This window comes from Anguilla anguilla, chromosome 1, assembly GCF_013347855.1.
Source record: "Anguilla anguilla isolate fAngAng1 chromosome 1, fAngAng1.pri, whole genome shotgun sequence".
NCBI lineage: Eukaryota > Metazoa > Chordata > Actinopteri > Anguilliformes > Anguillidae > Anguilla > Anguilla anguilla.
In genome coordinates this window covers 8,310,699-8,330,733 of record NC_049201.1, presented here as the reverse complement: position 1 = coordinate 8,330,733, position 20,035 = coordinate 8,310,699, and the positions used below count along the sequence as shown (strand labels likewise).

At 48.3% G+C, this 20,035-nt stretch overlaps 3 protein-coding genes across 4 annotated transcripts in view; 2 read left to right on the top strand and 1 right to left on the bottom strand.

Moving 5' to 3' along the window:
- zfyve26 (zinc finger, FYVE domain containing 26) overlaps nt 1-5,344 on the top strand; it is a 33,167-nt gene extending 27,823 nt beyond the window's left edge. Inside the window, exons 37-41 of one of the 2 annotated variants that reach the window (XM_035395215.1) lie at nt 1,445-1,619; nt 1,705-1,764; nt 2,204-2,386; nt 3,004-3,054; nt 4,183-5,344. In XM_035395215.1, coding sequence (XP_035251106.1) covers nt 1,445-1,619; nt 1,705-1,764; nt 2,204-2,386; nt 3,004-3,054; nt 4,183-4,395 — 682 coding nt within the window. In that variant the 3' untranslated portion in view covers nt 4,396-5,344. The remainder of the gene's footprint in view (nt 1-1,444; nt 1,620-1,704; nt 1,765-2,203; nt 2,387-3,003; nt 3,055-4,182) is intronic. The other variant, XM_035395222.1, reaches the window with a different exon arrangement.
- Nucleotides 5,345-6,662: 1,318 nt separating this feature from the next.
- On the bottom strand, nt 6,663-11,884 carry rdh12 (retinol dehydrogenase 12). Its single transcript, XM_035395247.1, has 7 exons — nt 11,696-11,884; nt 10,611-10,729; nt 9,832-9,987; nt 9,634-9,738; nt 9,290-9,499; nt 8,710-8,899; nt 6,663-7,299 (listed from the first exon to the last, which is right to left on the bottom strand). Exons 1-7 carry the CDS (start codon nt 11,764-11,766, stop codon nt 7,197-7,199), a joined length of 954 nt encoding a protein of 317 aa, XP_035251138.1. The 5' UTR covers nt 11,767-11,884; the 3' UTR covers nt 6,663-7,196.
- A 766-nt stretch (nt 11,885-12,650) lies between these two features.
- On the top strand, nt 12,651-19,934 carry vti1b (vesicle transport through interaction with t-SNAREs 1B). Its single transcript, XM_035395258.1, has 6 exons — nt 12,651-12,919; nt 13,393-13,451; nt 13,536-13,730; nt 14,531-14,704; nt 15,472-15,533; nt 19,153-19,934. Exons 1-6 carry the CDS (start codon nt 12,823-12,825, stop codon nt 19,244-19,246), a joined length of 681 nt encoding a protein of 226 aa, XP_035251149.1. The 5' UTR covers nt 12,651-12,822; the 3' UTR covers nt 19,247-19,934.
- The last annotated feature ends 101 nt before the right edge of the window (nt 19,935-20,035 follow it).

Below are 20,035 nucleotides of genomic sequence, written 5' to 3'. Positions count from 1 at the left end.
CGGGAGTCACGCTGTGAGAGCGGCCCCTGCCCTCCCTCCCGCTGCTTCGGCTTCACCAGCCTCATCCCGCGCCCCTTCGGTTTCCCAACTGAAACATTACAGGTTGCAGTTCAGCCGTTCGGCCGGCTTGTCGCCATAGCGACTTACAGAGAGGTGCATTTGACGTGGCCAGGCGGACCGCTCCTGGAGCGGGAGAGCGCGCTGGCGTAGCGACGCTCCTCTGCTCCTGAGCGGGCTCTCCGTCGGGCCGCCGCTGGGGGGCACCTCGGCCCGGGGCCGGGGCCGGAGGCCTGTTTGACCGTTAGCCGTTATGTAAGCGTCCTCCTCTCTTAATCTGCGCAAAGCCGCCTCTCACCCCAGGGGAGGGGTGGGGGGGTTGGGGGGGCGGTGGAGGGGGGGAGGTGACGCAAGCCCCACAGGGCCTCTCTTTTGAAGTCTCGGTCCCGAGGCGCCACATTCCTCGGTCCCTGCGCCCAACCCAACCCCCGCCCCCCCCCCCATCAGATCTGTATCACATATCCTGTGGCCCCCAAATGACTATAAGCTGCATAACACCCACGCATTCCGTTTCCGGTGTGCCATCTGTTAACAGTTAACACACATCAGATTTCTTATGTTCGTCAATGCGTGTTGGTGGTACATTTTATTTATTTATTTATTTATTTGACAGGGACAATATACACGTTGATCAGCATCACTGATCTGTGATGGAAATGCACCAGATTTAGCCACACCGCTAAGAGTGTTCCTAATATGTGATGCTCTGAAAGAGAAGGCTGATTGGCTAAAAGCCCCTTTCCTCAGTGGTGTTATGCAATTGCCTCTTGTGGAGGGTCTGGCGGACCTACCTGTTTTAGTCACAAAGCCTGTCATCCCAGGAGGAGAAACACCGTTAAGGATTTAAAAAACTAAACGTGTGTCTGCTAATTTCACCATATTTTTCCAACTTAGGAAGCCATACTTTGCTAAGATGTCACAGTGATAATGTCGATTTGACCTTTTGTCTAGGACCTTTAGAGCTTGTTTATATAATGTCTCAGTGGGTTTGAGAGTAGTCTTACTTGTCTGTGTCCAACTAGTTTGACAGTAAGTGACATGAGGCGGAATCCTGGCATTCATTAACATGTTTACAGCCTCTGTCGTCAGCCTGTTTCTGAGAAAGCTTCTGTCAGTAAAATGAAAAGAACGTTTGATTCGTAAACATCCCGCGGCACGCTCCTGCATGCTTGCCGGTGTGAAGTAGAAGTTTTGTTTATCTCATTGGTTCCCCCCTCAGGGGTGTCTCGTTACCTAGTGTGACCTGGATGGCTCTGCTTTCCTAGGGCGTGTACTGTACAGTGTTGTAATGCTCCCAGGTTCGTCACATACACTCTCCCTTCCTCTCTCTCCCCCCCTTATCTCTCTCGCTCTCTCTCTCTCTCCCTCCCTCCCTCCTTCCCCTCAGGCACATCAACACCATCGAGCTGCAGCTGGAGGTCACGCGCTTCCTGCAGCGATGCGAAAGCTCCGCCTCCTCCCGTGGCTCCGCCTCCGCCGCCGCCGCGCTGCCGTCAGGCGGGACCCCCCCGCCCCCGACCCTGTTCGGGGGCAGCGGCGTGAAGATCGACGTGGCCTGCAAGGTGAGAGGAGGCCGCGCCGTCGCTCGTCCGAGGCGAAAACTCGAAACGCTGGGCGGTTCTCATTCGCTGAGTTTCTTCATTCCAGGTCATGCTCGGGGGCAAGAATATCGAAGAGGGATTTGGCATAGCCTACAGAGTCATACAGGTAAGCGAAATCCACACTAAATGCCACATTTTCCATCATTCCCTGTGCGGGTTGAGGCTCAGTCTCATTTCTGTTCTGAAATAAATTGAAATTATATGCATTAATTGGAACAGTTCTCAAGGAACATTATGGGAGTATTTCTATTCATTAAATGATTGTCCATTCACGTTGTGAATTGACTGAATTAAATGGATTTGATGTTGTGATGCAGTGTTAGCTATTTTGGCACTCAGTGGTCAACTCATACCTCTCCTCTCTATCTCTCCCCCCTCTCTGTCTCTCTTTCACTCACTCTCCCTCTCGCCCCCCCTCTCTCTCACTCACTCACACTTTCTCTCTCACTTTTTCTGTCTCTCTTTCACTCACTCTCTCCCATCCCCCCTCTCTCCCCCGCTTTCCCCCTCCCTCTCTCCTGCTTTCTCCCCCCCCCCCCCCCCAGGACTTCCAGCTGGAGGCACTGTCGGTGTACACGCGTGTGGGGCAGCGGCTGGTGCGGCAGCGGCAGTTCGGCGGGGTGCGCCAGCTGCTGAAGTGCGTGGGCGAGTCGGGCACCGCCACCAAGAGCGACTGCGACAGCATCGTGCTCAGCTGCGTCGCCGTCGCCGACAAGGGCCCCGCCGACGTAAGCGCGACGGGCGGGATCGACCAATCAAACGCCGTTAATGTGACACGGGCCCGGGGCTACGCTCCTTCTGAAACTCCTGAATCAGAAGCGGAAATCCTCTTCCAGTCCACCTCCCCCACCCACCCACCGTGCTGTGGAGGATTAGGAGGGGGGAGGGGGGAGGGGTGGGTGATTAAAAGGAAGGATCACTCCCTGGGTGTGAGGAGTTGTAGGGTAAAGAAGGTGACGTAACCCCTCCTCCAGACGCGCCCCACAGCCCTGGGTGCTTGTAATTAGATTTATGAGATTACAGGTGCAGGTCCTGACCTTGACCATAGAGACTCTCCCTGCCTGTTGGTGGGCTGAGAGCCCTGTTTACTGTGACTGTGAGAGAGCAGTGCTTAGCCCTTTGGAAGAGTAGGTTTTTCTGGAATGTTTTTTCAAAACTCTAAGTCGGTGTTCTAGAACTCCATTGCTGTCAATTACCGGTAGTGATTGTTACAACAGAATTAGAGTGCTCATTTAACAGCATTCTAATCACATATTTGCATAAGGTGCATATGTCTTGCACCTTAAAGGGCTGCATAGTAGAAATTGTTGAGATTGTGATTCTCGTTTTATTTCTCCTCTCTCAGGCCAAAGAGCTGGAGGGTCTGATTCTGGAATCGAAAAGCACAGACAATAAGGTGAGGGCTCACCGTTCCTCCCTGTCCTTACCCTACGGTCTCCGTTCCAGGGTTGCAGTTAGCTCCACGATAGCCTGTTGTGCACTATTCAGTCATTTAATCTTTCTTCTTACAGTATTAAATGATTTTAATTGTTAAATGCAGTTCATGAACGTCTGACATTTTATCCGTTCAGAATGTTTTTTATTTTAAGTGAAATTTGAGGTTCCTGCAGGTCCTTAAAAAGAAGTGGAATACCCTGGCAATAACCAGGTCCAGTGAGCAAAAACCCAAATATAGACGTCTAGAAGTTTGGGAATCTAGGGTGAGATTTGTTTTGACATAAACAGACAGGGTTAGCTCAGGTTAGCTCCAGTTTACCTCAGATTTTACCCTGATATAACCTGGCTGTGTCCTAGTCTGCTAGAAAACTTTTCACTTTTCAGTCAACAAGTGTAGCTGGGTTTTCACCTAAACTCTCCTTGCTGCTGTTCTCTGCTTCCTCCTCCTCCTCCTCCTCCACCCTGTCCGGTCCTGACCACCGTCCCCCTCCCTCGCCCCTCCCCACTCCCATCTCTGTGGGCTGAGAGCTGACTGTGTTCTCCCCCCAAATTAAGGCTGACCAGTATTTTCCCTCCAAATTAAGGCCTACCTGTGCTCTCTCTCTCTCCAGATTAAGGTCTTCCTGTGCTCTCTCTCTCCAGATTAAGGCCTTCCTGTGCTCTCTCTCTCCAGATTAAGGCCTTCCTGTGCTCTCTCTCTCCAGATTAAGTCCTACCTATGTTCTCTCGCCAGATTAAGGCCTTCCTGTGCGCTCTCTCTCTCTCTCTCTCTCTCTCTCCATATTAAGGCCTACCTGTGTTCTCTCTCCCTCCAGATTAAGGCCTACCTGTGCTCTCTCTCTCGCCAGATTAAGACCAACCTGTGCTCTCCCTCCAGATTAAGGCCTACCTGTGCTCTCTCTCTCTCCATATTAAGGCCTACCTGTGCTCGCTCTCTCTCTCCATATTAAGGCCTACCTGTGCTCTCTCTCTCTCTCTCCAGATTAAGGCCTACCTGTGCTCTCTCTGCCTCCAGATTAAGGCCTACCTGTGCTCTCTCTCTGTCTCTCTCCAGATTAAGGCCTACCTGTGCTCTCTCTCTCTCCAGATTAAGGCCTACCTGCTGTGCAGCAAGCTGCGTGCGGCCTACCTGCTGGCGGTGAAGCTGGAGCCGAGCGGGGCGGGGCCGCTGGTGCAGGAGATCCTGCAGGCCGCCGAGGGCACGGGGGACTCCGTCATGCAGGACATCTGCCGCCAGTGGCTGTCCGAGCACCAGGACCGGGCGCCACGGCAACGGCAGGGGCGCGGCAGCGCCAGATGACGCAGAGGTGGAAGGAGGGGGGGGGTGGGGGGTGTGAGTGTGGACAATGGGACCCCCCCCCTGTGCTGCCATGGATTGTCATGACTGGGTGGGTCATGGGGGGGGGATCAGTGTGTGTTCGTCTCCATGACAACACTGCTACTCACCTGTACGACAATGGGGGGGGGGGAGGCCCTTCCCGCTGGGACTGAATCACCACCGTGCCATCGCTGCCACCTGTGCAAACGCCCTACAGGTGCCGAACACTGTGCCACCTCTCAGGACTGGACGGGTAGTCCAGCGAGCTGTCCAGTGCTTCCTGTCGTTTCTCTGACAGATCTAGAAGGGCGGTAATTGTCAGACAGTCTCTTTGTTTGTTACGTTTTTTTGTCTGTTTTTTTTCTCCTTCCCCACCCTTTCCCAACTCCTTCTCCTACCTCAATGAAAAAGGGATTCTTACATGGCCACTTTCACCCCTTTGGAAAGCGAGTCTCAGCTGCAGTATGTTATTGCGTGGAATAGCTTCGACATAGATTTTTTCTGTCACCTCGCGTCACCTAAGCACTAGTCTGTTTTACTTCTGTGAGAAGCGCTCCCAGGACTAAAAACATTACTGTTTTCAACACAGAGATTTTGACTGAAACTGGGTCATTGGGCGAAGGTGGTCGAAAAACCGCATCTGCTACATTGAAAGGGGTTTTGGGGGTTTTGACTTGGAGATGTGTAATATTGCATTAGCCATTCGTGTTTTATCTGTTAGTCTGCCTGCCAGTGTTCATTTCCTGACATCCTAGCCTTATCATCCTCACTGATTGCTCTCTGAAAGGGAAGCTGGTCGCTAGTCCGGCTAGCGCCGTGGCATTGGTGTGCTGTGAGGGCAAAGGTGCTGAGGAGGGTAATGAAGTTTAGCCATATGACATGGATGTAATAAGGGACACCTGCCCATATTGTAAGCTGAGGGTGATTTTTTTTTTTTTTTTTTTTTTTTTAGTCAGAGGATTTTGAAATTGGAAAATCTTCATCTCAATTCATTCTATTTTCGGTCACCTGGGATACCTGTGGCCTGTTTTTGTTTGGGGATTCTACTAGACTATGTAATACTGACCAGTTAGGGTGCGCACATGCATTATCTTTAATCCCTTCTTGTCTGTGATTCCAAACTTCCTTCAGTTCTCACCGTTTCAACCTCGTTTAATCTTGCCTGCTGTCTGCCGACTTGCTGGCATGTTGCATTTTATCTGTTTTTAAATGTTTGTCGCATACACATTATGCCTTAATACATTGTGGGGGGTGTTTCATCACTTTGGGGCATATGCTGTAGCCACTGGTCCTTAGCATGACTGACCAGATTTGTATAATCACTAAACTTATTTGCACATGTGGATACTAATATTACGGAGGATTCACTAAGGTTATTGTGAATACTAATGTCTGATTTGTGTTTTGATGACATTTTTAAGAACTATAAGAAAAGGGTAAATGCACAGGACAGATTTTCTTGAAGTGCATTAGTAAGTTTGTAGATCGCAGGCGAGTTTACTGAACATGCCGGCTTTTGGTGGATCTTTTAGGTAATTATCCCAGTTCAGGGTTTGTATATAGTAAATGATACATTACTTACGATGCCTTACTTCCATGTTTGTGTTTACTGTGATGTTCTGCCTTCAGTCTAAACAGTGTGAGTGTGATTCCTTGCTTTACACGTGAAACAAGTGCAGTGTTCCAGAGCTGCGTCTGTCATTGTGATGTCACAGTAGCCTCAAAGGAGTCCCACGCATCGAGGTCACCTTTTCTCCCACACACTGACTGGGGTTGTACTGCGATCACTGCTGCACTTTTAACTGTCCCCAGTATCACCACAGGATACTTGCTGAGGGCTGACGGCCAAGTCCAGCTCTCCTACACCCACACACCTTTCTCACTGTGACATGCAGGTGCAGTGGTGGCGCTTCTATGTATACAATAACAATATTCATTGATTATAGTTACAGTCTTATACAACTTTTTAAGGGGAGTTTTGGAATCTGCAGAACTGAACTTGGCCGGATGCTCTCAAAGCAGTATCAAAATGGTTAGTATAACCATGAGAACCTTCAGTGAAAATCTGTGAGATTATGAACAAAATTGTAGGATTGTCAGGATTCTTATCTGAAATGTAATGTCTGTTTGTTATTGTGTTTGCGGGGGTGTATGATCATAGTAATTAAGTGGAGCAATGCAAAATCCTATGATCATCTTTTCCGTGTGTAACATTTATGGTAAGAAATGAATGAAACTTGTCCAACAAGTAAAAGAGCAATATTTATGTCATGTTTTTTTTTCCAAAATAGTCAGCTCTCAACAAGCACACAAATGTAGCAAAAGACTTGTTCACGTCTGTGGAAAATACATCGGAGAAATCCAAAAAGCCTGAGCATGATGAACGTTTCGCTGCGGTGGGAAAAAATGGAATGGAATAACAAACTGTACAAAGCTGTCAAAACAGAAGCGATAACAAAATTTCAGAAATATCGGTTTCAGAATGGCCCGTATGGCATGGCAGAGAAAAACAGTGAATAAGAGATTCAAAATTAGAGAGAAGCACCTCCCCTTGCAGGGGTTTCTCACAGCCCTGACTTCCTGTAGGCTCAAATGTACAAATGGCAGTTTTTTAAAAATGATATACAAAAGCATTGGATGAGAAGCTTGGAATGAAACTTTTCAAAAGGCAATGAAATTTTTTTTTTTTTTTTTCTGAGCACGGAGAGAAAACTGAGCGTCTTGGCACATTTGGAATGGCGGGAGTGGGCGGATGGGGGTGGTGGGCTGGCACCGCGGAGCGCTCAGTCCCACTCGATGCCCAGCAGCTCGCAGCTGACGTCCCACAGCATTTTCGCCGTCTTCTCGCTCCTCCCCTGGGGGGCCACGAAGGCTGGGGCGCAGTCGCTGTGGCGGGAGAGCGGGGGGGGAGGTGGATGTGAACATCGCCCCCACAGTAACAACAAAAACAACAACAACAACAACAAAAACCCCGTCCTTCAACTCAACCCTCCAATGAGCCTGCAGGCTGCTCGGTTGCTAAGAGGCTGTTTGGTTGCTAAGAGCCCCAGCCTCTGTTGCTGGGTCCCTCGGAAGCTTGTATTACTGACCCTGTGGACAGTGCATTTATGTATAAAAATAACAGCGGTCATGAGCTAAATTATGAACTGTCCCTCCCTTGCATTTCAACCCAGTGGTTACAAAAATATAGGGTGTGTTTTATGACAAATTGGTACCTTTTTAAATTTTATGTTTCAAAATGTATCCCGTAAATGGGAATGCCCTTATGTGACTGCCCACTACCAGGCTGAGGGAAGGTGAGCGGCAGGCGAGCGGCAGGCTGAGGGAGGGTGAGCGGCAGGCGAGCGGCAGGCTGAGGGAGGGTGAGCGGCAGGCGAGTGGCAGGCTGAGGGAGGGTGAGCGGCAGGCTGAGGGAGGGCGAGCGAGCGGCAGGCTGAGGGAGGGTGAGCGAGCGGCAGGCTAAGGGAGGGTGATCGCCGGGTGAGCGGCAGGCTGAGGGAGGGTGAGCGGCAGGCTGAGGGAGGGTGAGCGGCAGGTGAGCGGCAGGCTGAGGGAGGGTGAGCGAGCGGCAGGCTGAGGGAGGGTGGGTGAGCGGCAGGTTGAGGGAGGGTGAGCGCCGGGTGAGCGGCAGGCTGAGGGAGGGTGAGCGGCAGGCTGAGGGAGGGTGGGTGAGCGGCAGGCTGAGGGAGGGTGAGCGAGCGGCAGGCTGAGGGAGGGTCAGCGGCAGGCTGAGGGAGGGCAAGTGAGCGGCAGGCTGAGGGAGGGAGAGCGGCAGGCTGAGGGAGGGTTGAGCGGCAGGCTGAGGGAGGGTGAGCGAGCGGCAGGCTGAGGGAGGGTGAGCGGCAGGCTGAGGGAGGGCAAGTGAGCGGCAGGCTGAGGGAGGGTTGAGCGGCAGGCTGAGGGAGGGAGAGCGAGCGGCAGGCTGAGGGAGGGTGAGCGGCAGGCTGAGGGAGGGTGAGCGGCAGGCTGAGGGAGGGCAAGTGAGCAGCAGGCTGAGGGAGGGTTGAGCGGCAGGCTGAGGGAGGGAGAGCGGCAGGCTGAGGGAGGGTTGAGCGGCAGGCTGAGGGAGGGTGGGTGAGCGGCAGGCTGAGGGAGGGTGAGCGAGCGGCAGGCTGAGGGAGGGTGAGCGAGCGGCAGGCTGAGGGAGGGTGAGCGGCAGGCTGAGGGAGGGCAAGTGAGCGGCAGGCTGAGGGAGGGTTGAGCGGCAGGCTGAGGGAGGGAGAGCGAGCGGCAGGCTGAGGGAAGGCGAGCGGCAGGCTGAGGGAGGGTTGAGCTCTGCTCCGGCGCCCGGCCTACCTGAAGTGCTTCCCGGAGACGGCGTGGAGCTCCTCGGCGACGGCGCAGTACACGGACGTCTGCGCCCCCTCCCGCGGCGTCTTCAGGAAGGCGGAGAAGAGCGAGAACAGCAGAGACATGAGGGTGGAGTGCCGGACCAGCTGCGACTTCACCGACCCCGGGTGGAGCGAATTCACCGTTACTCCACTTCCTGAGCAGAAAAGGTGGGGGTGGGGGGTGGGGGGGGCAAGGGTGCAGGGGGGCAGGTCAGTTAGTAGAGAGGCAGTTTCACTTAACAACCCCCTTGTGATGTCGGACGTGTGTGTTGGTGCCATCAGCCAAGTGCCAAGATGAGCGAGCTTCTCTATTGTCACTTAAGTGTTTGTTAAAATTATGGCCATGAGCTCATGTCGCCCCAGATAGGAGGCGACTCCGGACCCGGATCCGCGCCGGTTCCGGACCCAGCAGCGCTGAATTCTGGGCCAGAAACGGCACAAATCCAGCCCGAAGTCGCTTGCTGTCTTTGGGATCTTGGCACCCAGTTAATCGCAACTGGTCCACAGGGCCCAGAGACACAGAGAAATGGACGGGCCGTGGTCACCTTCAAGCCTGCGCGCAAGTTCACGCGTGAACAGCACGTTGGCCAGCTTGCTCTGGCAGTAGGCCAGGCCGCTGTTGTAGCTGCCCAGGCTCTGCAGGTCGTGGAAGCGGATCCAGCCGAAGTTGTGCGCCAGGGAGGAGACGACGACGATGCGCGCGGGTGCGCTGCGCTTCAGCAGGCCAATCAGCAGGTTCGTCAACAGGAAGTGACCTTAAAAGGGGGCGGAAAGGAAGGCAGAGCCCAGTCAGAAACCCGACTGAGCGCCAGTGCAGTGGAGAAACCGGTCCGAAACGCCTTGCGCTTGCAGCGTACGCTACCGAAAGAGAGAGCGAAGCCTTCCTCACCCAGGTGGTTGACACCGATCTGCATCTCGAAGCCGTCTGTGGTCTTCGTGTAGGGGCACATCATCACGCCAGCGTTACTGATGAGAACGTGCAGATGGTTCACCTCTGTGGAGGAGGCCCGAGGCGAAAATATATTACTATACGGGTTTTCTTGGTGAAGGGAATGGAATGTAAATAGTGGAGAAAACCTGAAATAACCTCTGAGGAATCTTTGTGCGAAGGCCCGTATGGAGCTGGTGTCTGCCAGGTCCAGCTCTCGCACCTCCACCTGCGCCCCGCTGACTTTGGTGCGAATCTCGAATGCCGCCTCCTCCCCCTTCTCCACATTCCGACACGCCATGATCACCCGAGCGCCTGGAACACAGAACCCGTGGGTCTGGCGCTTTTCAGCGTTCCCCCCCCCCCTCTCTCTCTCACTCTCTCTGTCATTAATGCACGTGGCACCAAACTGACTGACTCCATTTTTTTCTCTCATTCATTCAGATTTATGGGCACCCAAGCCCAGTTCTGACAGACTAAAACCCTCCCATCAATAGAATATTGATATTTAGTAGCAAGTTTTCGGGTAGATAGAAAAGTACTAGACAAGTAGGATGAAGGAATGTTTTCAAGTAATATTACCAGCAATCATCAGTATTTAATCAGGGATCTTAAACGCAACTCCTGGAGGGCTGTTGTGTCTGCTGGTTTTTTAATGTGTTCCTGTACTTAAGTGCTTATTTTAAGTCACTTTTGGGTAAGAAGGCCGCACGCCTCGTTCCCAAGGCCTATACTGGCTCCTGATTGAAAGGAAATCCAAAGAAGCAGCAGAGATTTTGGCCGTCCAGGACTGGAGTTTGAGACCCGTGTTAAAACCTCCTGTCTGATCAATGCAGCGTCCATCTGCAATCAGAACGATCTGCTTTCTCTGCCACCTGTCTAGTTTGGCAACGTGCCACCTTTCAAGAGCAGCGCGCGTTGAGTGAGCGCTGCCTTACCACGAGCTGCCAGATCTAAAGCAGTTTCCTTCCCAATCCCCGTGTTTGCCCCGGTGATCAGCACAGTCTTCCCATCTAGCCGAGCGTCGGACCGGCAGACTCCCCCCGCAGCATATCTCCTGCGAGAAAAACCCCCCCGCAAAAACCATGTATTATTATCCAGTGTCGTTATCTCAGTTGGGAACATTGTTGGACCATATTTTGTACATTTATTTTTCTATTCATATATGTTTGTTTTAATTCCAATACGAAAAAACACAAATGTGCGCATACACGTGTCGCCAGTTTCATAAAGTCCGTATTCTTTTTAGGTTGCAATATTACAGACACTGCGCGTTAACATTCATGTCAGATGGCATGGGGGCGGATCAATGACAGCATACATTTAAAATTATTTGAGTTTTCCTTGTCTGCCCATAACTGGGGGGTGGTTACTATTGTCATTTTGACGAGATACAGAACTGACAGACGTGACCAAAAACCTATATAGCGCTATAGCGCTTTCAATCTGCTGAAATTCATCGCACGAAAGAAAGGCGTTACTATCTCACCGCAAGACACGACGAACCACTGACACAACCAATGAAATGTCTACATTTCGTAACGCCGCCCATGAACAGATCTCACAAGTTCAATAGTGAGGCCCCGCTACAACATAGATGATGCTTAGGATTCGAGGATTTCGAATGAAAGCTAATTTTAGAGAAAAAAAATTTGGTTTCTGGTTGTACTTGTAAATGTCTAAGTTGCTATTTAACCTGATCCAAATGTGCACAAATAGCTTGAATACATTCGCCCCGAATCCACAGAGAACGAGTTCTTGCTTATTTTAATGCATGATTATACATTACACTTTTCAGCCTGGAGCTCTACGCTATGGAAATAACTTCAGCGATTTTCTTTATTCTGCTTGTACAATACATACAGATGTTAGACGTTAAATCGTTTATTTTAAAATGGATACCCTGCTTCCCGTATCACGGCCAATTCCATTCATTTCATTCGACCATTGAAAGCGTCTATTATGCGAGCTTCCCACATACAGCTTCACAACTAAAGTAGCTGACCGCCGGAGGTTAACATACCTGATGTGAGGAGCGAACAGGACGAATAGGACAGCAACCACCCCAATGCCCGCTACGAATAATAGGAGCATGGCTGCAGGGTTTACCCTCGCAACGCTGCCGAATATATGCAGCTCTATACTGTACAGGCACTAACAGCCACTCGATGTGCAGCTGTTCTGTATCTAGAGCGGAACTCTGGGATTGTAGTTTTCATCATTACGGAATGGGAAAGGTTGTGAACATTTGCTTTAAACAGTTATGCTTGCTGTTTATCATGGTTTCCTCTTTTACCATAAATGTTATCATTCTGAAGAGGTACTGTTATCCAAGTGGATAAAACACGCACTGGTGAAAACCATTTGACAAAGGGGCATGGAAAATATAGGCTAGGTCACTCGTATTAATTAACCACTGTTTATTTATATTTATTATTTATATTTAGTTACAATACATTTACAACAACTATAGAATGTATGTTTTAAAAATCATAAGTACTCACACATTTTGTAACGGATTTTTTGTGTTTTAATGTCCATTCAGGTTAATAACTATGTGTACTGTATGCTGTAAATATTACGTGCTATGATTGCGTATATTGTCAAGTATTGCTGGTTGGCCAATTTTACTTGTGTGACCTGTAACTGTAGTTCACAGATGGAATACGGTAAAGCGTTTCCACCTCGCTGACGTTACACACTAATAAAATCATATGATTCTTCACGGGCAACTAGCAACCGGGTAGATAACTACATTGGCCACAATGCATAGCGTTTTGGAGTTCTTGCAATAGTGCCTATATAAAAACAATAAAAGAGTACAAACATAGTAAATGGTGTATACATGTAAATACACAGTAAAAGTTTACAGACACAGTTGATGTAGAATACGAAGATGAATATTGAATATTACAGCATCTGAGAAGAATACAGGAGGTGATATTTTCAGGCGGAGAAGCGGAAATCTATGATCACGAGGTCCGCTATGAGGAAGTGTTTTTGTCCCGAGGACTGCATTAGCTCATTAGCTATGTTTTCATATATCTGATATTTTGCTGTGTGCTCGGTTTTTATGGGCAATTGGGTTCTTGATTATAAACCGTGAAGCGAAAACAAAATATAGCTCAAGCTAAATAAAATCAAGGCAAAATGTCATCAGAGGAGTTTGAAAAGTTACATGAAGTGTACAAATCTCTGTACGACGAACTGAAGCTGATGCCGAACCGGGCTTCAGGATGTCATGGAGGTATCATATACTAGTTAAACTTGTCAGATAGTAAATCGGTCTACGCCAGGTCTCGGTGCCGAAATGATAAGCCTATGTATGTTGTGTATATCATATCTGTTGGAAATTATGCTAAATGGGACTCGGAAATGGCCGCATGTACATACTGTACATTGTTATCCTGGTTAAGGTATTGCTGACGAAAGGTGGTTGCTAGTCACACACACACATATGCATACCTAGATATATGCGCGTGTCTTTTGTTTTTGCTGCCAGATAAGAAATAATCTGAAACATCTAAAATATTTAGCTACAGCAGCGAACGTTAAGTGATCTGAAGTGAGCGTCCAGTTCAGCATCTCAAGATTTGAAATATTGACAAGTCCTACCGCTGCAAAAATCTAGCCTAGTCATTTAACCAACAGCTAACTTAAATTAGGGTCAACTGATCGTATTTTATTAACTGCCTTGATCTTCCCGATCCTTTGCCACAGAGGAAAAGAAGCGGTTGGTGAGAGACTTTGATGAGAGATTTGGGGAGGCAGAAGAAGTGGTAAGATACGGCGGCTGCTGCTGGTGTGGTGTTGATTGCAGTGGGCGTTATTATACGTCTCGACCTTTATTTGTTTAACTCCAGTTACAGGGGATGGATAAAGAGTTGCAGAGCGCTCCCGCGTCCTTCCGAAATCAAATCTCCTCGAAACTGCGGCTGTACCGCAGAGACTTGGGCAAGTTGCAGCGCGAGATGAAGACCTCTGACCTGGGTTTGGGCTTCGCGGGCCGAACAGGAGACGGCAGACACAGTGTCTATGGGTCCCAGAATGAGCAGAGCGTAAGGCTGGGGTCTAATTTTGCGTTGTACTGTGGGCGTGTAGTAGTTTGTGTTCTTCATAGCTCTGTGAGAACCAAAAAAATAAAACGAAACTCAATGTTTACAGCTTTTATCTGGGTTAAGACTCAGTACAGTTGTCCTTGGTCTATGTCAAGAAACTCAAGGTATTGCTTTGGCCTGTAACCTGCTCACTAATGTCAATTTTATTTTGGTTGCATTATATTACATGACATTAATGTAATTAAATGTCATGTAATATATGCCTTTTAGAGCCAGAAACTACAAGCAGCAAGTGCTAAGGTCCACTGTACAATAAGCATAATCAACTACTCTGGCAAATGTATTCAAAGGCCCTATCAATATACCCAGTATTGTATCCAGCATATCCAGATCAGTAGTGTAGTACAATGTTTAGGGAACTGGGCTTGTTGCCCAGAGTCTGCAGGTCCAGTTGCCAGGTAGGGCACTGTTGTTGCACCCTAAAGTGATCACCTAAAGTGATTCAGCGTGTCCAGCTATGTACAAATGAAAGGTGTGCGAGTCACACTCGACAAGAATGCCTGATAAAATGAAAATGTAAAGTGATGTAAAGGTAAATGCAAAAATGTAAAGGCACCGTTCTAGTGCATGGTTTCGCTGCAGTCTGTTACCGCAAGTCAGCCTCGAAGGGTGATGTACAGTTGGTTCTAGCTTCACCCAGGCATGGAGAGTTTCATTCGGCCTGGATGATGGCGCATCGCCGCGCACCAGCAACCCCCCCCCCCGGTCTCCTCACAACGATGTCCGTCCCCCTTTAACAGACGCAGATTCAGTCACAGCGAGCCCTGCTGCTGCAGGGCACCGACTCCCTGAACAACGCCAGTCGCAGCATCGAGCGGAGCCAGCGCATCGCCGCGGAGACGGACCACGTCGGCAGGGACATCATCGAGGAGCTGGGGGAGCAGAGGGAGCAGCTGGACCGAACCCGAGATCGGGTGAGAGGACAGGGGGTGGTGACGGACGATCGACGAGGGAGGGAGAAATTAAACGGCGCTTTTTTTTTTTTCATGTCAGTTTATGACTGTGCTTCCCCAGGGGGTAAGGCACCTAGACTCTGGAACAGCCCTGCAGAGTGTCTCTTCTTTTAAGGGTCATTTGAAGACTCCTTTTGTAGGTTTGTTTTAGCAATGTTTAGTTTTAGTCTCTTATTATTGGATTGCAATTTATATTTGTTATTTATTATCTATTGTACTGTCACCTACTCCTCTTTATGTTTTATTTAGCTTATTTTCTCATCTCTAAAGCGCCTTGTGCTTTGTGCTTGAAAGGTGCTATATACATAAATTTGTTGTTGTTGTTATTATTATTATTATTGTATAGACCTTAATGGGAAGAAGACGCTTCCTGTGTATCTTAACAGACAGATTCATGTGTGCCCAAGCCCAATCCTGGATGACTCATCCCTTTATCATGTGACCTGGAAAAGGTCAACCTAAAGAGAGAATTCCCCTTTCAGTCTAGGAACGATTTGTGCAGTAAACATCTCACTGTTTATCTACAAAACAAGAACTTGGAATGTTCAGCATCTCGTACGTGTTTGCTCGCACACACATTCTAGTTGACGTTGTGCTGAGAGATTTGCCCAGCTGAAGCTTTTTTGATGCATGAATACATCCGTCCGTTTGATTTGTATTTTATTTGAACATCGGAGAACTTCGGTTGACCCCGTGACCCCGATGTCTTGTATCTTGTGCACCTGCAGCTGGTCAACACTGGAGAGAACCTGAGCCGCAGCCGCAGGATCCTACGCTCCATGTCCCGCCGGTGGGTACCGCCGTCCCGCTGGGGCACAAGGGCAAACTTTGGGCCTTATCTGCACGATTAGATTCAGCCATACTCATTACAAGGGCAACCTTAGGGCCTTATGTGCACGATTAGATTTAGCCATACTCATTACAAGGGCAACCTTAGGGCCTTATGTGCATGATTAGATTTAGCCATACTCATTACAAGGGCAACCTTAGGGCCTTATCTACATGATTAGATTTAGCCATACTCATTACAAGGTCAACCTTAGGGCCTTATCTACATGATTAGATTTAGCCATACTCATTACAAGGGCAACCTTAGGGCCTTATCTACACGATTAGATTTAGCCATACTCATTACAAGGGCAACCTTAGGGCCTTATCTACACGATTAGATTTAGCCATACTCATTACAAGGGCAACCTTAGGGCCTTATCTACACGATTAGATTCAGCCATACTCAGTTAAAATAAAAACTTTACTGGTGATGCGCTGTGACTCAGATTTAATGCAGATGTTTGTGGAGAAGTGCCTCTAAACTGGGGTAGTTAAAATATTTAAAGATAATGGTGTATAAGTAGGGAACAAAAATGGCAGTGCTGGTATGTATGCTCTCAGAATGGGACGGAAGTGTTCATATTCACAGATGGAATCACTGTCTGCGCTGTTAGTGTTTGACCTCAGTAAGAGGTACCCTGCTCTCAGTGGAGCGAGCGGGTGGAGGATGATTGGGCTGACTCAGCACAGGCACACCCTGTGCGGCTCTTTCTCACTCAAACCTTGATGCCATAAATGCCACGGCGATGAGCGGGTGAAGAGAGATTTCAAGTGTGGACTATTCAAAAGGGGAATTTTATCGCTCGCGACAAAACAAAAAAAAAACATTCTGCTTGTATTTACTGCCCTGAAAAAAGCTTGTGGACTAGTCAACAACATAATCATTGCTACTAAAATTTTTTTTTTAAAAACACAGGCGACTGTTGTGACTTTTTTTTTTTCTAGCCGGTCGTTTCGCAGTTCTTTGTCGAGACACAAAAGGTGAACCGGTCAGAACTGATTAGTATGCGGCTCAGGTTCCGCCCTGTCGTCACTCGCGGCGAGCTTTAGACGTACGGGAAATAGGTAGGCCCCAAAACCGTTCTTTCAGGATGGAAATTGACTTTCAAGGGAGAGCGGAGGATGTCCGGGAAACGCTTGGAGTGAATGGGGAGGCCTGTGGAGCCAGCGTGAATTCTGGGGGAGTTAAGTGACCTGAATGCAGTGTTAAAGACCGGCAGGACTTCACTGGAAACAATGAACCATTCCAGGTGGTGTTAACGGAGGAGGAAGCGGGGGAAGGGCTCTAGGCCCAGCTTTCTCCTCTTTCTCCTGGCACAGGCTTCCGAAGGCACATGGTTCTAACTTCTTTCTAGCTCTTTCAGTCCTTAGAGCAACATTCAGCAACCATCCTACTCGGCACATATTCTACGCGACACGCTATTATTCTCATACTTCTTTTGATATTCACTTTTTTTTTTTTTTTACCACAACGTTGTGTTAATGTGGAAACAGTATTCACCCCCTTAAACTGTTTCACATTTTATGTTTTTGTTACACCTTATAATTATAGTACTTTAAAATAGTTTTCCCCTGCACCGACAGCACACCTATGTTAATTAATTGCTGTAGTATTTTCCTCCTTTAAGTCGATACTTTGTAGAGAGGCCTTTGGGAACTATTCTGTTCTTGAGTCTACTCTGGTTTGTCTCTGTGAGCTTTTCACCTTTGGAGTTTAAAATTTTTGGAATTATGAAGTTAATTGTACAGGGGTAGAAAGAGTACAGGAGTATATTTTAATTTGACTTTGCACTGTGCACTTTACCTCAGCATGTATTTTTATCTTCAGCATTTAGTCTACAGAGGACGAAGAGAAGCTCATTATAGTGTGCAATGCTATTGTGGCCCCCAAGAGAGAAAAACACCCCCTGCACAGGTATTTCTTAACAAAAAGGACACTTAAAAAAAAATAAAAATACCTTCGTCATAATGGTATGCGAAAGTAGCAGTTCCCACGTTAATGCAAGACGTCATAGCAATGTTGTGTCAGCTGTTGAATCAACACTATTTTGTAATGGCGACAGCTGTTAATGGTTGGGAAACGGTGGGTGCCTTGGCGGGAACTCTCGCAAATGTCCCCTGGCTTTGCTGCTGTGTTGATTGGCTGCGATTCAGATTTAATGTTCGGCAATAGGATGCCTTATTAGAACTTAAAGGGTGCTGGTCCAAGTATTCTCGAGGGAGGTGGCTCCATTGTCTAACCTGTTTGAGAATTTATTTAGTTATGTAATGTGGATCTAGTCCCTGAGGCACGCACGTACGCACACTTCTCTGTTTGTTCTAGAATTGTTTGATTGGGATCTGCATGTATGAAAAGCGCTCTACTCCGCATTTGCTTGTGGGTGCCTTAATGTGGTTGGTGAATTTCTTCCAAGCCAGTTTTCTTGCTCTGTGGTGCGGCCTCTACCAGTTTTCCCCTCCGCGTAATTTGTATGAACTGAACTGACTGTGAATTGTGTGCAGTGTGTGTCTGCAAGACGGACAGGCTAACACAGAAAGCCCTCTTCTTTTTAATGTATTCTGTTGCTTGTTCTGTGAGTTGTGTACGGAGGAGTGGACGGAGTGTAGCACAGTTGGTAAGGAACTGGGCTTGTAACCGAAAGGTCGCAGGTTCGATTCCCGGGTAGGACACTGCTGTTGTACCCTTGAGCAAGGTACTTAACCTGCATTGCTTCAGTATATATCCAGCTGTATAAATGGATGCAATGTAAAAAATGCCATGTAAAAGTTGTGTAAGTCGCTCTGGATAAGAGCGTCTGCTAAATGCCTGTAATGTAATGTAATGTAATGTGTGCGAGTACGTGGTGCAGCAGAGTGAATGGGACTCACCTCACGTGCAGTGCTCTCTAAATGGCGGCTCTGTGGCTCTTTGTCCTCCACACACATTTATATACGACACTGGCATATATTCATTTTTCTGGTGTTCGTAGCCTGACAGTTCCTGTTACTGTTGTCTTAAACGCTGCCAGGTATGAACTTTTGTAAACTGTATGATGTGGATCTGTGACGGTGCCAGTGTTTACTGTGTAGCTAGCTGGTAAGACAGACTATAATTTATTGGGTGTATGTTTCCCGCTTATTTGTTTTGCAGTAGTAAGAATCAGCATAGCTTGATGGATGTCTTGTTGGAAAGAAGTTTTTTTTGCGTGTTTGTTCCATTAATGTTACGGCTTCGCTCACGTTAACTTCAAAACGGAACGTTTTCGTGAACGACTAAGCCTTGAACCCTGCAAAATTCCCAGGCTAACTTATGTCAGGATGCCGATTCCGGCTTCCATTCACACATGGTCTCCAAAGGGTTAAGTTCTGGAACGCTGCCAGGTGAGGCTGCATACATGTGAAAAAAGAACTCTCTCTCTCTCTCTTTTAATTTAAATATATTTTATTTCTGTATTTGGGCGCTACAGATATTAAAATTTCTCTTTCTCTCACGCTCTCTATTAAAATATCTTTTAATTTAAATATCATTTATTTCTGTATTTGGGCGCTACAGATATTAAAATGTCTCTTTCTCTCTCTCTCTCACATTCCCCCTTCAGGTTGGTGACTAATAAACTCCTGCTGGCTGTCATCATCCTGATGGAGCTGGGCATTCTGGGTGCTGTGGTTTACCTCAAGTTCTTCCGCAAGTAGGGGGGGAGGCGAGGGGGGCTACGTCAGCCGGCGAGGTTAACGGCACGTTCCAGGCCTGGCCTTCTCCTCCTCCTCCTCCTCCTCCTCCTCCGACTCAAGATTTCCAGCGTCGGACCGAGGAGGCCCCAGACTGGAATTTCTGACGCCCTTTAAGTGAGACCTGAAATCCGCCCCGGGAGCCAAAGAACCAAAATGGACGACGTGTTTTACTCTTTGAGCCTGGGGCTCCTCTGAGCCCTGCATGTGGCGGTTAGGGGTTCGAACGCTGGGGGCTGGGGCCACCGACGGCTTCTGAAGGCGGTGGGTGTAAACTGAACTCTCTCTTCCCACGTCGTTTTATTTTACGGGCCGTTATCGGAAAGCCGTGCGGAGCTGTGACGAAGGACCGTGTTTATTACCTTCCACTGGAGCCAGCCGTCCGCCTCGCACAACCCCAATCCTGGTGTGTCTGCACCTGCCGGAACTGTGAAAAATGTATCATATTTAAACAATGAACTAAGCTAAATGTATAGTATGCTGATTTGAATGGGATTATTTGTTTTTGTTTTTTTTTAACTGAATGGTAAACCAGAGCGGTACCTGTAACTTAAGATATAGCACATGCATTTTGTTACTAAGATGCTGCTACTACTGCAACTAATAATAACAACATAAAGCCAAATTTTGTGGCACCGTGTTCTGCCCTTGATTTGTTTGTTGTTGGTGTAACTATGTGGGAGTGATGTGGAGGGCGTGTTACTGCTTGATTGGAACAAAAGCCTGCACCCACACCGGATTTTTCTGGAGTAG